Raw genomic sequence first — 17,264 nt, 5'->3', positions numbered from 1 at the left:
CAGCCTGTACGGCTAACTAGCTGCTAGGATTAAGTGTGTATCACCACTTCTTGGCTTCTATGGCTATGGCTAGCTTTGTATTCTGATCTTCAGGTAAGCTTTATTAGATCGTAAACAAAGTATCACCACACGATTGAGTAAAATCATGTAAAATATAAAATGTGGGAAAGGAATTATATGTCATGTTTGAATAGCTAACACACTTTAATTGTCTGAAACCAATCACTGTCTATTCTAATACTCTGTTGGTGAGCAGGTGTAAATGCCAAGGAGCAGAAATATAGCATCTTTCCTTGTCCCTGCTATAGTGACACAAACATAATGCAAGTGTAATGCAGATGTAATAAAATGAGAAAGTTGTTCACAATGTACAGGAACATCTTTCAGGCTTTATATCAAAAACATTGATCTATTTTGTTAACTAAGATTCTTTCTGAAAGTCCTATGTTAAAAAAAATCATATATTATGATTAAAAAATAAATATCATTCTGAGGAAACAATTACCAACATCTTATCACAATGTAAAAATCACAATTACTTGAACATATTTTTCTGATGTGTCTATAGTTTAAAAAAATGATAGCTAACATTTATTGTGGATTAACATTATTGGATATGAACCATGTACCAAATACTATTATAAGAGGTCTATAAGAACTAAATGATGTTATAAAACCCAATATAATTTATGAACCATAAAAACTGCTTTTCTCTTCACATTGTGAATCAAGAGTCATTTGTGACTGTAGCCAGGGAAGCAAGTAGACTAACTGTATGTAGATCTTGAGCTCTCCCTTACCCCCAAGTCTTACTCCCAGCTCTACAGACTGGCTGTTACATCCTCCTCCACACCCTTCCCCCACCTCCGGCAGGTCACACACATCTTCCCCTCCTCACTTCTTTCCCTCCCACTCACTGCTATACTCCAGCCTCCAGCCCTAGTAGTCACTTCCTGGGAACCAGGAAGCTACTCTGAGCAAGAAAGTAAATAGGCTAATTGAAGATCTTCATCTCTTCCTCCATTCCAAATCCAATCCTAAGTCTCACCCCCAGCTCTGTAGCAGACCACCTGTTACAGTCTTTCTCTTCCCCTATTCCCAGATGACTAAGCAGATGCTCCTGGTGGAACAGCTTGCTGTCAGCTCCCTGTAGTATATCCCCTTACCTAAGGGTCAGTTCACAATGCCTAGAAACTCCCCGCTCCCATTCCCGGGACTACACAGATTCTGGGCGGAAAGCCTTGTTTTTCTCCCTCCTGTGGATCCCCTCAGTGCCACTTTCAGCTCAACCCCATTCCTAAGTGTCAGCTCCCAATACCCAGAAACACATTTCAGCTCAACCCTATTCCTAAGTGTCAGCTCCCAATACCTACAAACACATTTCAGCTCAACCCCATTCCTAAGTGTCAGCTCCCAATACCCAGAAACACAATTCAGCTCAACCCCATTCCTAAGTGTCAGCTCCCAATACCCAGAAACACAATTCAGCTCAACCCCATTCCTAAGTGTCAGCTCCCAATACCCAGAAACACAATTCAGCTCAACCCCATTCCTAAGTGTCAGCTCCCAATACCCAGAAACACAATTCAGCTCAACCCCATTCCTAAGTGTCAGCTCCCAATACCCAGAAACACATTTCACTGGGAACCCCCAGTTGCCACACCTATCAGGATCCTTGAAGAATTCCCTACCAGACAGCACATAGCCACAAGAGTGTTCTAAAGAATCAGAGAAACAGGAACCAAGGAACAAAATTCTCACCCAACAAAAACAACACAAATATCTGCACCAATAATTACAATCTTCCAAAACCCAGATACCTACACATCAGTAGAAAAACACAACACGATCCACAGCTAGAACAACATCTCCATTAGAACCCTGCAACTGTATCATAGCAAGCTCTGGGTACTCCAACACAGCTGAATGATCTTGAAATGATCTTAAAACCAATTTTATGATGATGATAGAGGTTCTTAAAGAAAAAAAAATAAGTAAATCCCTTAAAGAAATCAAGGAAAAGACAATCAAAAGAATTGGAGGAAATCAATAAATCTCTTAAAGAATGTCAAGAAAACCAAGAAAAAACATTTGACTGAAGCCAACCCAGACTACTATATCATAAAAATCTTCAATCACCATAGATAGAGAAAACAAGAAATTACATGATAAAGTCAAATTTAAATAATATCCATCCAGAAATTCAGCCCTATAGAAGGTACTGGGGGAAAACTCCAACCAAAGGAAGTTAGATATACCCAAGAAAACATGGGCAATAGATAATCTCACATCAGCATAACCCAAAGAAGGAACACACACACACACACACACACACGCACACACACGCACACACACACACACACACACGTGCACACACATGCACACACACAACAACAACAAAAACTACAACAAAATAATGGGAATTAACAATCACTGGTCATTGGTATCTCTCAATATCAATGGACTCAATTCCTCAATAAAAAGACACAGACTAACTGAATGTATGTGAAAACAAGATCCATCCGTCTGCTGCATACAAGAAACACACATCAACATCAAAGATAGACGGTTAGAAAAAGGTTTTCCAAGCAAATGGCTCTAAGAAACAAGCTGGGGTAGCTATTCTAACATCTAGCAAAACAGACTTCAACCACAATCAAAGAGATGGGGAAGGACTGGAAAAATCCACCAAGATAACATCTCAATTCTCACGGTCTATGTCCCAAACACAAGGTTACCCACGTTTATAAAGGAAACAATACTAAAGCTTAAATCACACATTATGATCCTCACACATTGATAGTGGGAATTTTTAATATCCCAAACTTACCAATGGACAGACATTATGACCCAAATGGACCAAACATATCTACAGAACATTTCACCCAAACACAAAAAGAATATATTTTTTTCTCAGCACCCCACGGAACATTCTCCAAAAATGACTACATGTACATTCACAAAGCAAGTCTCAACAGATACAAGAAAACTGAAATAAATTCCTGCATCCCATCAAACCAACATGCATTAAAACTGGACTTCAAAAATAACAGAAACCACAGAAAGCCTACAAAGTCATGGAAGCTGAATAATTCTCTACTCTATTACCACTGGGTCAAGGAAGAAATAAAGAAGGAAATATAAACAGTCATTAAAAGTCTCCCAACCAAATAAAAGAAGCCCTGGGCAAGATGATTTCAGCACAGAATTTTATCAGACTTTCAAAGACGACCTAAAATCAATACTCCTCAAATTATTCCACAAAATAAAAAAGAGGAATACTGTCAAATTCTTTTGATGAGACCACAGTCACCCTGATACCCAAAAAACACAAAGACTCAATAAAGAGAATTATAGACTAAATTCCCTCATGAACATCGATGCAACAATACTCAATAGAATACTTGGAAAACCAAATCCAAGAATACATGAAAAAAGATCATCCACCACAATCAAATAGGCTCCATCCCAGAGATGCAGGAATAGACTGACATATAAAATCTGTCAATGTAATCCAACATATAAAAAAACTAAAAGAAAAACATCCCCACATGATTATTTCATTAGATGCTGAAAAAGTCTTTGACAAAATCCAACACCCCTTCATTATAAAAGTCTTGGAGACATCAGGGATACAAGGGACATAAAAAAGGCAATATACAGCAAGCCAAAACCAACATCAAATTAAATGGAGAGAAACTCAAAGTGATCCCACTAAAATCAGGAACAAGGTTGTCCACTCTCTCCATACCTATTCAATATAGTACTTGAAATTGTAGCTAGAACAATAAAACAACTAAAGGAGATCAAGGGAACACACAGTGGAAAGGAAGAAATCAAAGTATCATGTATTTGCAGGTGATATGACAATATATATTATCATATGTATACATAAATGTGCATATATATATATATACATATATATATATATATATGTGACCCCAAAAATTCTACCAGGGGACTCTTACAGCTGATAAACACCTTTAGTGAAGTGGCTGCATACAAGATAAACTAAAAAAAAAAAAAATTAGTAGCCCCCCTGCATACAAATGATAAAGGGGCTAAGAAAGAAATCATGGAAATAACACCCTTCACAATAGCCACAAATAATATATAATATCTTGGTGTAACTCTAACTAAGTAAGTGAAAGACAAGAACTTCAAGTCTTAACTGGGATCAATATGTAAAATAAGAAAAATTATATCTGTATCTATATATCTGTATCCATCTCTTCAAGTCTTTAAAGAAAGAAATTGGAGAAGATAATAGAAGATGGAAAAACTGCCCATACTCATGGATGGTTAAAATAAACATAGTAAAACTGTCCATATTACCAAAAACAATATACATATTAAACATATTCCTCATTAAAATCCCAACACAATTCTTTACAGGTCTTGAAAGAACAATACTCAACTTCACATGGAAAAAAAAAAAAAACCCAGGATAGCTAAAATAATTCTGTACAATAAAAACTTCCAGAGGTATCACCATCCCTGACTTCAGGCTCTACTCTCTATAGTAAAAAAAAAAAAAAAAAAAAAAACCACATGTTATTTGTGTAACAACAGACAATGGATCAATGGGATCTTGAATACTCGAATTGACCTTTGTCTTTCCACAAATAAGTCATACACTATAAGCACAAACAAGCACACCTGCACATACATGTATAAACATAGAATTGGAGTAAGGTCTCTGGTATTACCAAGTTGAGTATTACCTCTATAAAAAACGACTTCAGTTCAGGGAGGTGCTGAAAGAGGTTTAGGGTTGAGATTTCTGTTTTGGTCTGCTTTTGTATGGCTTCTTCTGCTGATAATCTTGGAGGGTGTGGTTCCTTCAAAATAATTTAAAGGAAAATTTTCAGAGTTACATGCAAACCTGCCCACGTTCACTCATACACAGTGGACTGTGCTACAACAGAATGCATACTAGACACTGTTAACAACTCCAGGCCACAGCTTGACCTGTTCCCCTGCAAATTTACCACCCACCCTCTTCTACAGACATCACACCTCTACTTTAAAGTTATCACTAATGTGTTTCCAGATTAGAATGATTGTTTACATAGTCTTTCACCAATTATTTAGGATTTTTTTAAAGTTTCTCTTCTTCTTTTAAACATTCATTGGTTGTTTGTGATCAACCTTTCCCATCCAGCCTACAGGAATCCTGTTAAGTTCTAAATTGCATTTTATTTGTTTTCTGTATACACCTGGGCATGCACACGTCACAGTGCACATGTGGAGGTCAGAGGACAATCTACAGGAGTCAGCTCTCCTTCTGCCGTGTAGACAGGGGTTGAACTCAGGTCATCAGGCTTGGCAGCAGGTGCCTTTACCCATTGAGTCATCAAACTGGCCTGGCAATTGGTTCCTTACAGACAGCCATTAGTCTTTTTCATCTCTAGATTTTTAAGCACCCAGAAGTATCTCAAACTTGGTAGATGTTTAATAAATTTTCGGTAAAATTAATAAAGTACTTAACATTCAAACTTTATGATATAGTATATTATTTAATTCCTGAAACAACTATGATCAAAATCTAAAAGTTATTGAAATCAAATTATAAACAGGATTATATAATTCACAAAAAATTATTTTTTCTTATTTTTCAAGTCAGATACAGAATTAAGTTTATAAATGTTAATTAAATATATTGACATATGTCGTGTCTATCTCAGCCAGCAAGGAAACATGACCACAACTCTTCTTCAAGCAGTTTATTCAGGAACCTTGTACATCAGCTTCCGCTTCCCCCAGCCCCAACAAGCCCTTAAAATTGTGCTCACTGCCCAATCAGTTCATGCCACCTGGCGATCCTGGATAGGCCACAGAGGGAGGAAGCACACCAGATCCATCAAGCACTACCAAATAAGGCTTGTTTACAGCTAAGCTCTGACTACCTGGCATCCAGCCAGGTGCCATCTTGGGGCTGTGGCTTCCCACAGACATACATTAAATACCTTATTACTATTCCAAGGACAAAAGTATAAAAAGTTGTCCATAGGGACCTTGCCAGATATGAATGCACCTGAAATCTAGTGTTTGGCAGGTGAGAATTCTAACAGAGTCACCAACGCTGACTATGCAAGTGCTTAGAAGACTGAGGCAGGAAGAATTTGAGACTGAAACTTCTACAGAAAGTTCCAAGGCAGCAGTATGGGCTACATAGTTAACATTTTGTCTCAGAAAGAAAACAAATCATGGAGGTACAGTTTGATTTCTTTGTCTCTGTTACAAAATAAAGATAGTAGGCAACAGATGTAGCTTTTAATAAATACATAAATAAAACAACTTTTTTTACTACATGCTCATCTTCTTTTTTTACTTATTTATTTTTTATTTTACATGTCCATCCCAGTTCCCTCTCCCTCCCTCTCTTAGCCTCTCTGCCCCCTGACCATCCTCTCCTCCCATTCCCCCACCCTCATTCCACATGTAGGGCAATGCCATCCAGGTAGGGTCATGTAAATATGTCAAGTCATTTGGAGTAGGGACTAGGCCATCCTTCCTGCCTCTAGGTTAAGGCAGCATCCCTCCATAGGGGATGTGTCCACAAGGTCCTTTTGTGCACCAGGAATACATCCTGGTTCCACTGTCTGAGGTCCCTTAGACTGCTCTGGCCTTCTAGCTGAGACCCATATTCAGGGGGTCTGAGTCAGTCCCATGCTGGATTCCCAGATATCAGTCTGGTGGCCGTTAGCTCCTCCTTGTTCAGGTCAGCTGTCTCTATGTGTTTCTGGAGCCTGGTCTTGTCCTCTCCCTCTGCATCTGGATTCTAGTTCGACTCAGTGTTTAGTTAGGGTGTTTGCTCCTGTTTCCAACAGGTACTAGATAAGGGCTCCATGATGGTGGATACATTAGTTGTTGATCTCACTATCCGGGAAGGGCATTTATGGTAGCCTTTCCACGGTTGCTCAAATTGTAGTTGGCAGCAGTCTTCTTTTAGGTTCAGTTTTCTCTTCAAACCAATAATGGCTCCCTCTTTTATGTTTGTTTTCTCTCTCTCTCTTTCTCTCTCTCTCTCTCCCTCTCCCTCTCTCTTCTTCTTCTTAGTCGCACGTGCTTTCCTCTCCTCCCCTTCTCTTTCTCATAATAATTAACTTTATATGGAAAAACAAAGACCCAGGATAGCCCAAACAACCCTGTACAATAAAAGAACTTCAGGAGGCCTCACCATCCCTGACTTTAAACTCTACTACAGTGCTATAGTTCTGAAAACAGCCTGATATTGGCACAAAAATAGACAGGAAGAATCGAATTAAAAATCCTGATATTAACCCACACACCTATGAATACCTGATTTTCGACAAAACAGCTAAAAGAATACAATGGGGGGAGGAAAACATCAACAAATGGTGCTGGCACAATTGGATGATGGTTTGTAGAAGACTGCAGATAGACGCATGTCTATAGCCATGCACAAAATTCAAGTCCAAATGGATCAAAGACCTCAACAACAGCCACACTGAACCTCTTAGAAGAGAAAGGAAGAGGTACCCTTGAACAAATTGGTATAGGAGACCGCCTCCTGAACATAACTCCAGGAGCATAGACACTGAGATCAACAATAAATGGGACCTCCTCAAACTTAGAAGCTTCTGTAAGGCAAAGGACACAGTGGACAAGACCAAACAGCAGCCCACAGACTGGGAAAAGATTTTCACCAATCCTACATCTGACAAAGGGCTGATCTCCAAAATATACAAAGAACTCAAGAAACTAGTCAACAAAACACCAAATAACCCTATTAAAAAATGGGGTACAGAACTGAAGAAAGAATTCTCAATAGAGGAAATCAAAAAGGCTGAAAGATGCTTAAGAAAGTGCTCAACATCCTTAGCTATCAGGGAAATGCAAATCAAAACAACTTTGAGATACCATCTTACTCCTGCCAGAATGGCTAAAATTAGAAACACCAATGATGACTTATGTTGGAGAGGATGTGGAGAAAGTGGAACACTCCTCCACTGCTGGTGGGAGTGCAAACTCATACAGCCATTTTGGAGATCAGTATGGCAGTTCCTCAGGAAAATGGGAATTAGTTTACCACAGGACCTGGCAATCCCCCTCTTAGGCATATACCAAATGATCCACATCCATGCAACAAAGACATCTGCTCAACTATGTTCATAGCAGCACTATTTGTAATAGCAAGAACCTGGAATCAACCTACATGCCCCTCAATTGAAGAATGGATAAGGAAGATGTGGCACATCTACACAATGGAATACTACTCTCACATCTACACAATGGAATACTACTCTGCAGAAAAAATAATGGAATCTTGAAATTTGCAGGCAAGTGGATGGAACTTGAAGAAACCAGAATGAGGTAACCCAGTCACAAAAAGAGGAACATGATATGTACTCACTCATATATGGATTTTAAACCTAGAGCAACGGATCACCAGCCTATAATTTACACCACCAGAGGAACTAGGATATAAGGTGTATTCTAAGAGATTCATATAAAGTCCCTCACAGAAGGGGGAAGGGATAAGTCTCCCAGAGCACATGGGGAGGGGGCAGTGAATGGATAAAACAACTTTAAGTTACAGGCTGAGAGCCAGCCCTGTCTGATTTCCCCCTTTGGTCTTGTGGTGATGGGGACTGAAATCTGGACATTGCACATACTAAGTAAACATTCCTGGACTAAACTACAACCTCAGCCCCTTTGTAATTTTTTTTCTAATCACAATGAAAACTACTATGAGGGGAGTGGCTCAGCTACTAAAGTACTCACCTAGAAGCAAACATGAGGACCAGAGTTTAATTCACAGAATCCTTACTTTAAGCCAGCTAAGGTGGCAGACCAGCCTAGCCTACTTGATAAATTCTAGGCCAGTAAAAGATCAACATTTCCACCAAATACCCCTAAGAAATGACACTCTGACCTCCACAAGCATGAACACAGGGCAGGATAACTGCCCTGCTAACCAATAAATCAGCGCTACTCTTACTTTAAAAAAAAAAAAAAAAAAAAAGAAGTGGGGTTATAGCCTGGTGGTGGTGCATGTCTTTAATCCCAGCACTCAGGAGGCAGAGGCAGGCAGGCAGATCTCTGTGAGATCGAGGTCAGCCTGGTCTACATAGTGACTTCCAGGATGGCCAGGGCTCCAAAGAGAAATCTTATCTGGAAAAACAAAACAAAAGGTAGAGCTAAACTAAAGGCTGTTCTATTTTATTCTGAACTTTGTATGTGTTAGGTATAAGCTCTACCACTACACTATATTCCCCCACTCTTTTTCAACTTTTCTCTTTGAGACAGGGTCTCACTAGGTTGGCCAGGTTGACCTTGAACTCACTCTAATTTAGACAAGCACTGATCTCCCAAATCCCCTGTATTAGCCTCCTGAATGGAATTACAGGATTACACCACTAGGCCCGGCTTCTTCAGTATCTTTGCCTTTTCTTTTTTCTTTTCATGTTTAAGACAAGATTTCACTATGTATCCCCGACAGGCTTCAAACTCTATGTGGTGATCCTGAACTCAAGATTCTCCTGCTGAAGTTCCTGAGTGCTGGGATTACAGGTATATGCTACCATGCACAGTTTACTGGAAGGAAAGGGACAGAACAGTGACTTCATAAACAATACCATGTAAAAATCCAGTTCAAAGCGCCAAGTAAATCATCACCATGGAAGGGTAGAGATTATAAAACAGTCCAAAACTTGAAACATAACTATAAACTTGAGCTATTACACTACTGTTGCATACATGATTAAGACAAGGCTGCTACTGTTAACACTCAAAATTGAGTCAGGCAATTGAACTGAGTTTTAAGTAAAGACTCAGAACACACAAAAAAAAGATGCAGTTTTTAAAAGGGGGCTTACTAATTAAATGGAAACATGATGACAGAGGCTTTTGTAGTTTCTAATGTAGGAAATATAAGCAATGTATTTATGGAAGGCTTAGATTTATTATTTTTACTATTTGGAATTCATTTGTTGTATGTATAATGTATGAATGTGAGTACACATGTACCGAGGCATCAATGTTGAGGTCAGAGGACAGCACTGTGGAGCCAGTCCTCCTCTTCTTCTACTTTTATTTGGTTCCATGAATGGGGCTGATGTCACCAAGGCTTGCAGAGCAAGCACCTTCACTGCTGAGCCATTTCTCTAACTCCATTAAAAAATTCATTATATTTTTTCTTTTATGCCAGGTGATGGTGACGCACACCTTTAATGCTAGCACTAGGGAGGTAGAGGTATGTGGATCTCTGAGTTCAAAACCAACCTGGTCTACAAACTGAGTTCTAGTACAGTCAGAATTACAAATAGATAAACCCTGTCTTTAATGCCCACCCCCCCAAAAAAGATTACAGATTGATCTCATTGCCCCTGGCCCCATTTTCTACCAGGTGAGTTCCAAGGACTGAACTCAGGTTATGGGGAATAGAAGAAGTCTTGAGTAAATGTATATTGTTTGAAAGATTTTACATGGGTATATACACTGTACGAGAAAAAGTAAAGTTAGGAGAAGACAAACATGAGAACAAATGTAAAAGGAAGACATCAGGGAGAAGTTACAAGGAAAAGATGTAAAGAGAAACATCAGCAAAAAGGTACAAGGATAAAATAAAAAAAAAAAAGAAAGAAAGAAAAAGGAAACATCAGGGTAGAAGTATTCTTTCATTGTGTGTGTGTGTACAGAAAAAGACAGAAAGAATAATAAAGTAGAAGAAAACCTTTTATCCCTCAGAAAAAGGAGTCTGTGTGATGTTCTCACTGACTCTACATCTCATTCCCAGTCTCTCAGACCTGAAGAAGGCTGATCCCTCTGTATCTCACCTTTCCTTTCCGCCTCCAAAGCCATGCAACGTCAAAGCATCAGGTCATCTGGCATACACAAGTACTTTTACCCTCTGAGCTATCACCCTGACCTTGATTGTATTTTTAAAAATGAAGACGACTGTTTCATTACTGTGAAGGTTACAGAAAATAATTCACAGTGTTTAAATAAAAAAGTATATACTAATTGAGATTTTTTAGAATTTAATTTTGTTTTTCATTTTTTGAGACAGGTTTTCTCTGTATAACAGCTCTGGCTGTCCTGGAACTTGCTTTGTAGACATGAGGCTAACCTCAACTCACAGAGATCTGACTCTGCCTCCTGAGTGCTGGGATTAAAGGTGAGCTCCACCACAGCCACACCCAGCTTATTATTTATTCTTTATCCTTAAATTCATGCTATCAAAAAAAAATAATTAAAAACTCATGCTAACAAAGATGACAGCTTCCAAAATACTGGATTGACTTTTATGAATCAGTGGCAATTAGGAAGATGATAATTTATCTTCACATACCAGATGAGGAAACATAGCAATATTTAATAATTTGATTATATATTATACATATTTTATAATTAGAGTGTTAACATTGGGCTTAGGCTCTGAATGATAAGTTCCATTTATGGGATGAATTTAATTATTTTAAATTTTATATGCAGGAGAAGTCTAAAAATAGGACAGTTGTAATGATAGATAATACTACATTTGATATTCAGTTTTTATTCTCTCAGAAACACAAGGCTGGGGAGATAGCTTAGTTAGCAAACCTCTTGTTGTACAAGCATAAGGACCTGATGAAAGATCTGAGCAGCAAGCTGGGTACTTGTAAGCCCAGTGCTGGGGAGGTGAAGATAGAAATATCCCTGGGACTCACTAGTGAACTTAGACTAACTATCAAACTCCAGGTCCCAGGGAGAGAGTCTGTCTCAAAAAAAAAAAAAAAAAAAAAAACCCAAACACACAAGTGGATAGCTCCTACAAAAAAAATATCAACCTATGTCTCCCACACATGTATCCCCCCACATACAAACAGGGTGGAGATGGGATTTAAAATAACCAGCTTTTTGAGTAAATATAAATCCTTCTGTGACAATAACTGATTATATAAATGGAGCTTCCCATTCCCCTTAGTGCTGAGAATCATATCCAGGGCATTGTATGTGAACAAGAAAACATTTTACATGAGTGAACTTTTTGAGATGTTACACAAGCTACCCTAGAATTCACAATTTCCCACCTCAGCTTCTTGAGTATCTGGAAGTACAAGTATGTTCTAAGCTGCCTAGCTTCACAACTGGATACTACTTCGGTTTTTTTGTTGTTGTTTTTGTTTTTTTTGTTACATAACCTAGGAACAATCAATTCTACTTATTTTTAAGTAACAATTTACTAAATTTAATGAGGTAACAATTTAATAAATTCTGGACAAAGACTCTCTAAGGTATTTATTGTTTATGTATGAGTGCTCTGTCTGCATGTTTGCCCATATGCCAGAAATGGGCATCAGATCCCATTACACATGGTTTGAGCCACCAAGTGGTTTCTGGGACTTGAACTCAGGACCTCTGGAAGAACAGCAAGTACTCTTAACCACTGAGCCATCTCTCCAACCCATTTCTCTAAGTTTTAAATTACAAAAATCTTTTAAAACAACAGCAATAATATCCCTTGAAAATTCAATTCTAGACTTCTACTTAATACATCAGTCCTCCTAACATCAAGTCCTCCTAACATCAAGAGTCTCAATTACATGAGCACTTACAACTTAACAGAGGGTAAATATAATCATCTAAACAAAACACTATCAATTACAATTATTCTAGGGCTCTACTATTCTTCAAGTCTCAGAATATTTCAAAACATTGCTCTAAGCCAGTGGTTCTCAACCTGTGGGTCATGAATCCTTTAGCAAACCTCTATCCACAAAAATATTTACATTATGATTTATAATAGCAACATTACAGTTATGAAGTAGCAACAAAAATAATTTTACAACACGAGGAACGTACTAAAAGGTCACACACAGCATTAGGAAGGTTGAGAACCACTACTCCAAGCTCTTGACAACTTATATAATTTACCTTTAATAGCTGACAAGGTGTTTGCCCAAAATTATTAATCATCCCTTCTAAGGCTTTTCTTTCCTTTTCATCTGTTAAGGCATCAAGATCTACAGCACCTAAAATAAGAAGTAATCACTATTGAGACAAAACAGCATGACTTTGATAAATATATCAAGGACTGATTAACACATTTTAAACAAAATATTAGTCTTCAACTTGTCACCAGAACGTAATTTTCTAAAAACATTACCTATTTTCCTTGTGTGTATGTATTCATGTGTACATGCATGTGTGGGTATGTAAGAGATCCTATCTAAATAAGGGAAAAGCCAGTGAAGAAGCCATCGATATACCTTAAACCTCCTTGTGTACCCAAATATATATCATATACCTATATACAAATAATATATTTAAAAAGAGACAACTTTTTCTGCCCAAAGCTGTCAGATAATCTTACTAGGAGAATTTATTACTGGAAACTCTAAGTGCCTTCTTTCAAAGTTTACTAAAAATATAATTTGTAATATTCTAATGTATTGATTAAATGATTTACCATATAAGAAACAAAAAGCGTAAGATGATAATTGGCATCTGCAACTAGATTTCCATACAGACACACAAAATCATAAACTCTTACTATGAAACAAATAGTGAAAGTTTTGTGACCTTTCAACTGAAAAGCTATTTTGTTGATGTACTCTTTCCCATGTTAAGTATCTAGGCCCAATAGGATGTGTAACACACAAACGTTAATTGTATCAAGGTGCCACAAGAGAAGAGGTCAGGGTCAGACCTTCATAACTACAGTAATAGAAGACATTGAGTGCTTCCACTGCAGCTGGTCCTCTCTGTTTGTAGCCAAAAATCAGATCTATCCATTCATGAAGATGAGCAGAAACATATTCAGATTCCTGAAAAGAGAACATATACTAATTACTATAAATGTCTTCCAACTATAATTCTAAACTCATGCATTTTAAAAGCGCATGGAACAGCAGGGAGATGGTGGTGCACGCCTTTAATTCCAGCACTTGGGAGGCAGAGAGAGGCAGGCAGATCTCTGAGTTTGAGGTCGGCCTGGTCAATGAGTTCTAGAACAGCCTGGGCTACAAAGAGAAACCTTGTCTCAGGGGAAGAAGGGGAAAAAATGGAGCCAGAGAGATGGCTCAGTAGTTAAGAACATTGGCTGCCCTTCAAGACAAAGCATGTTCAATTCCCAGCACCCACATAACAACTGGATCTCTGACTTTGCTGGGCATTACACACACATAGTGTATAGACATACATGCAGGCAAAATACTTGCACACTCTGGTTTTTAAAAAGGAGAGTACTGCTTGTTAAAGAGAGTACTTCAAGACAGTAACACAATTATCAATGGTAAACTAACTCTCACTATTCCCTCAATTCCAAATTGAAAAATTACCTCAACACTAGTAAGTGTTTCAAAGTGGCATTTTGGATAGACTAGTTTTATTAGAAACATGAGTAATCTTTCGGAAAAAATAAAAAATGCCATGCCTAATTGCAAAACCTGCAAAACATTAAATTGTATCAGCTGGGTGCACAGAACAGCAATCCATATAGCAGACATACACAGAGCTGGAATGTTAATATAAGCTGAATATCTCTTATACAAAATGATAAGGCTACAAGTATTTGAGATTTTACTTGTTACTATTTGTTTTGTTTTGTTTTGTTTTGTTTGAGACAAGGTCACACTATGTTGTTCAGGCTGGCCTCAAAGTCATCAACTCAGGCTTCAGCCTCCTAAGAAACTGCCACTATGCCCAACTTGGATTCTAGATTTTCCCAGATTTTAAAATATTTGTAGAGGATTTATCAGCTAATTCAAAAATTACAAATTCCAAAATTCCCCAAAATACTGGGTGAAGAAAACAACACAAAAAAGCTATTAACATCTCCCCAATCCAAGAGAGTTAAGAGGTGTGGAATACATTTTTGTGGTAGTTTCTTCTTCTGTCTAAAACTTGTCAATTCAAGAATAAAAAAAAAAAAAAATCTTAGACTAAATTAAATAGGATATTTGATTACCCATATACCAGAAATCAAAAGCTTATAACACTGATAGCTGGTATTTATAATTAGATTTGCATATACACCATTATAAATAAGCTCTTATAAAAAAAGAAAAAGTGGAAACCTACATTTTGGTACAGTCATAGACAGTATCACGAAATACTTATATCCTAAGATTAAATTACTATATTGTAGTTTCAGAACAGTAATATAGAACAAATAATAAATTAATCTAGAAAAAGTATACTTTAACTTATCTTTGAAATAATCCATATTTTATTAGACCTGGTAGTGTTGCAACAAAAATCTTACCAGAGCTTTTCTGTGTTTATAAATAAAATCTTCAGGTGACTTAGCCCATCTTGGAAGAATGACATCATTTACCAGTTCTTTGGAAACTTGTAGGTGACCCAAATTAAATTCTAAGACAAATAAATAGAAACATCACAATAATTTTATATTTAAACAAGTGATGTAAAACAAATACAAAAGAGGGCCTATAACTAGAAAAATATTTTAACTTGTCTATTACTTATTAACTAAACTACATAATTGTACTTACTAACTAAACTACATAGCATATTTTAAAATTCATTTTCAGAGGATATATCTGAGTAAGAATTCTTTTTCTTAGGAAAGCAGGAGGAAGAACTTGGGAGACACTCAGCTGGTAAATTCACAAATATCTTAATTTATATCTCCATCACTCATATAAAGCTCATGCCAATGACTACAGAGGTGGTAGCTGAGACAAGAGTCCCAGGCGCTCGCTGGGCAACCCACCCAGGTTGCCTCAAAAAGTTAAGGTGGAATGGGATTAAGGACATTGACTTCTGGCCTACATAAAAATGTATGGATACATACACGCATGCACGCAATCCTCCACATGTAAATGCATGGACATGGGAACACATGCTCACAAACAAATGAAAAAGAAAAAAAGAACAGTGAAGGCACCTACAATCCTCACTTTATACTGCCTTGAAATACCACATTTCCAAGTATGACAGGTATGACAAATATGACAGGGAACACAGAGTACTAGGCTTTCCGGTTCGTGATCACTGTGCAGCTGTGCTCAGATTTAGACCACTTACTCTTCATATCCCAGATACCTGCTGACTTCATTCAATTTCAGTCCAATAGCTGACTAATATAATAATCTGTATAAAACATACCCCAAAATCTTGCAAACTTATTTGTGCTTTAAAAACAAACGTAAGGTTAGGGAAGCAGTTTGGTTGTGGTGTGTACCAACCAAGTGTGCAAGACTTTGAGTTCAATCTCCAGTATCTCACACACACACAAATAATTAAAAGCCAATTGTCATGGTGTACGCCTTTACTCCCAACACTTGAAGAGGCAGAGGCAAGTGGATCTCTGTGAGATCAAGGCCAGCCTGGTCTACAGAGTGAATACAAAGAACTCTTATAAAACAAAACAAAAAGAAAGAAAAGGGAAAAAAAAAAAAAGCAGTAATAATCAAGTAAAATAACACTAATAACACTACAGAAAAAAATGTACTTGGATATTGTTAAAATTTAATTATCATCATGCATCTCTACTACAAAAACTAATCTTCAGAGTGCAACAACTTAGCCATTATTTTGAATGTGCACCTTTTATACATTCAAATAAAGAGTCAGTAGTTTTCTTCAAAAAGTGAAAGAACACTTGTATCTTTGTGGTCTCTTACAATTACTCAAATGGGTCATTAGCTTCTAAGAGCAGTTATAGATATGAAAAACCAAATAAATTGGGAAATATATTGTAATGATGCTCTAAAAGCATGAGTTCACTCATGGAGTGAACCACTCCACTGACCACGGTCATTATTTACCTCAAAGACCTGTAATGGCAGTGTAAAGTGGTTCTGTGTCTCTAGTAAAGTCTGAGGTAAGTGCCACAGCCATATCTGATGGCAATGGCAGAAATCATAAATCCAGTACAGCTGGTGACAAAGATCAGCAAAGCTGAGCTGCATGATGGCTATTGGATTGATGGGAAAGTTCTTATGAATCATTTATGTCTCTCCCAGGAATGCTGTTTCTCAGCTTTTCCAGGATTGTCCTGAATATACTATTCTCCCCCCACACCCCAACTTACTTTAGGGAGATCTCCTTATCTACTTGAAGGTCTTCCTTATGCACTGGGGCTGTGACACACATAAAGAAGCCAGGGGTCTCTATGAGGCTATGAGAAATCCTTGAAACATCTGTCCCTGTACTTAAGCTGGAACAAGATAAACTGAAAAAGGTCAACATGATTCAGTGCGCTAGAGGAGTTGACCACAGATCAGGTTGCAAGCCTCTTCCCACTGTACACTCAGGTAATTATGTGGCATACACAACAACAAAAT

At 37.6% G+C, this 17,264-nt stretch overlaps 1 protein-coding gene across 1 annotated transcript in view; it reads right to left on the bottom strand.

The window, feature by feature from the left end:
* Window positions 1–17,264, bottom strand: part of Nbeal1 (neurobeachin like 1) — a 147,629-nt gene that overhangs the window by 14,417 nt on the left and 115,948 nt on the right. Inside the window, exons 43-46 of the mRNA XM_051190293.1 lie at window positions 15,218–15,327; window positions 13,661–13,778; window positions 12,886–12,983; window positions 4,725–4,841 (exon numbers count right to left, since the gene is read on the bottom strand). Coding sequence (XP_051046250.1) covers window positions 4,725–4,841; window positions 12,886–12,983; window positions 13,661–13,778; window positions 15,218–15,327 — 443 coding nt within the window. The remainder of the gene's footprint in view (window positions 1–4,724; window positions 4,842–12,885; window positions 12,984–13,660; window positions 13,779–15,217; window positions 15,328–17,264) is intronic.

The sequence above is a fragment of the Phodopus roborovskii genome, unplaced genomic scaffold (genome assembly GCF_943737965.1).
Source record: "Phodopus roborovskii unplaced genomic scaffold, PHOROB, whole genome shotgun sequence".
Taxonomy (NCBI): domain Eukaryota; kingdom Metazoa; phylum Chordata; class Mammalia; order Rodentia; family Cricetidae; genus Phodopus; species Phodopus roborovskii.
Note: the sequence above shows the minus strand (reverse complement) of the source record. Positions and strands in the feature narration are given on the sequence as shown.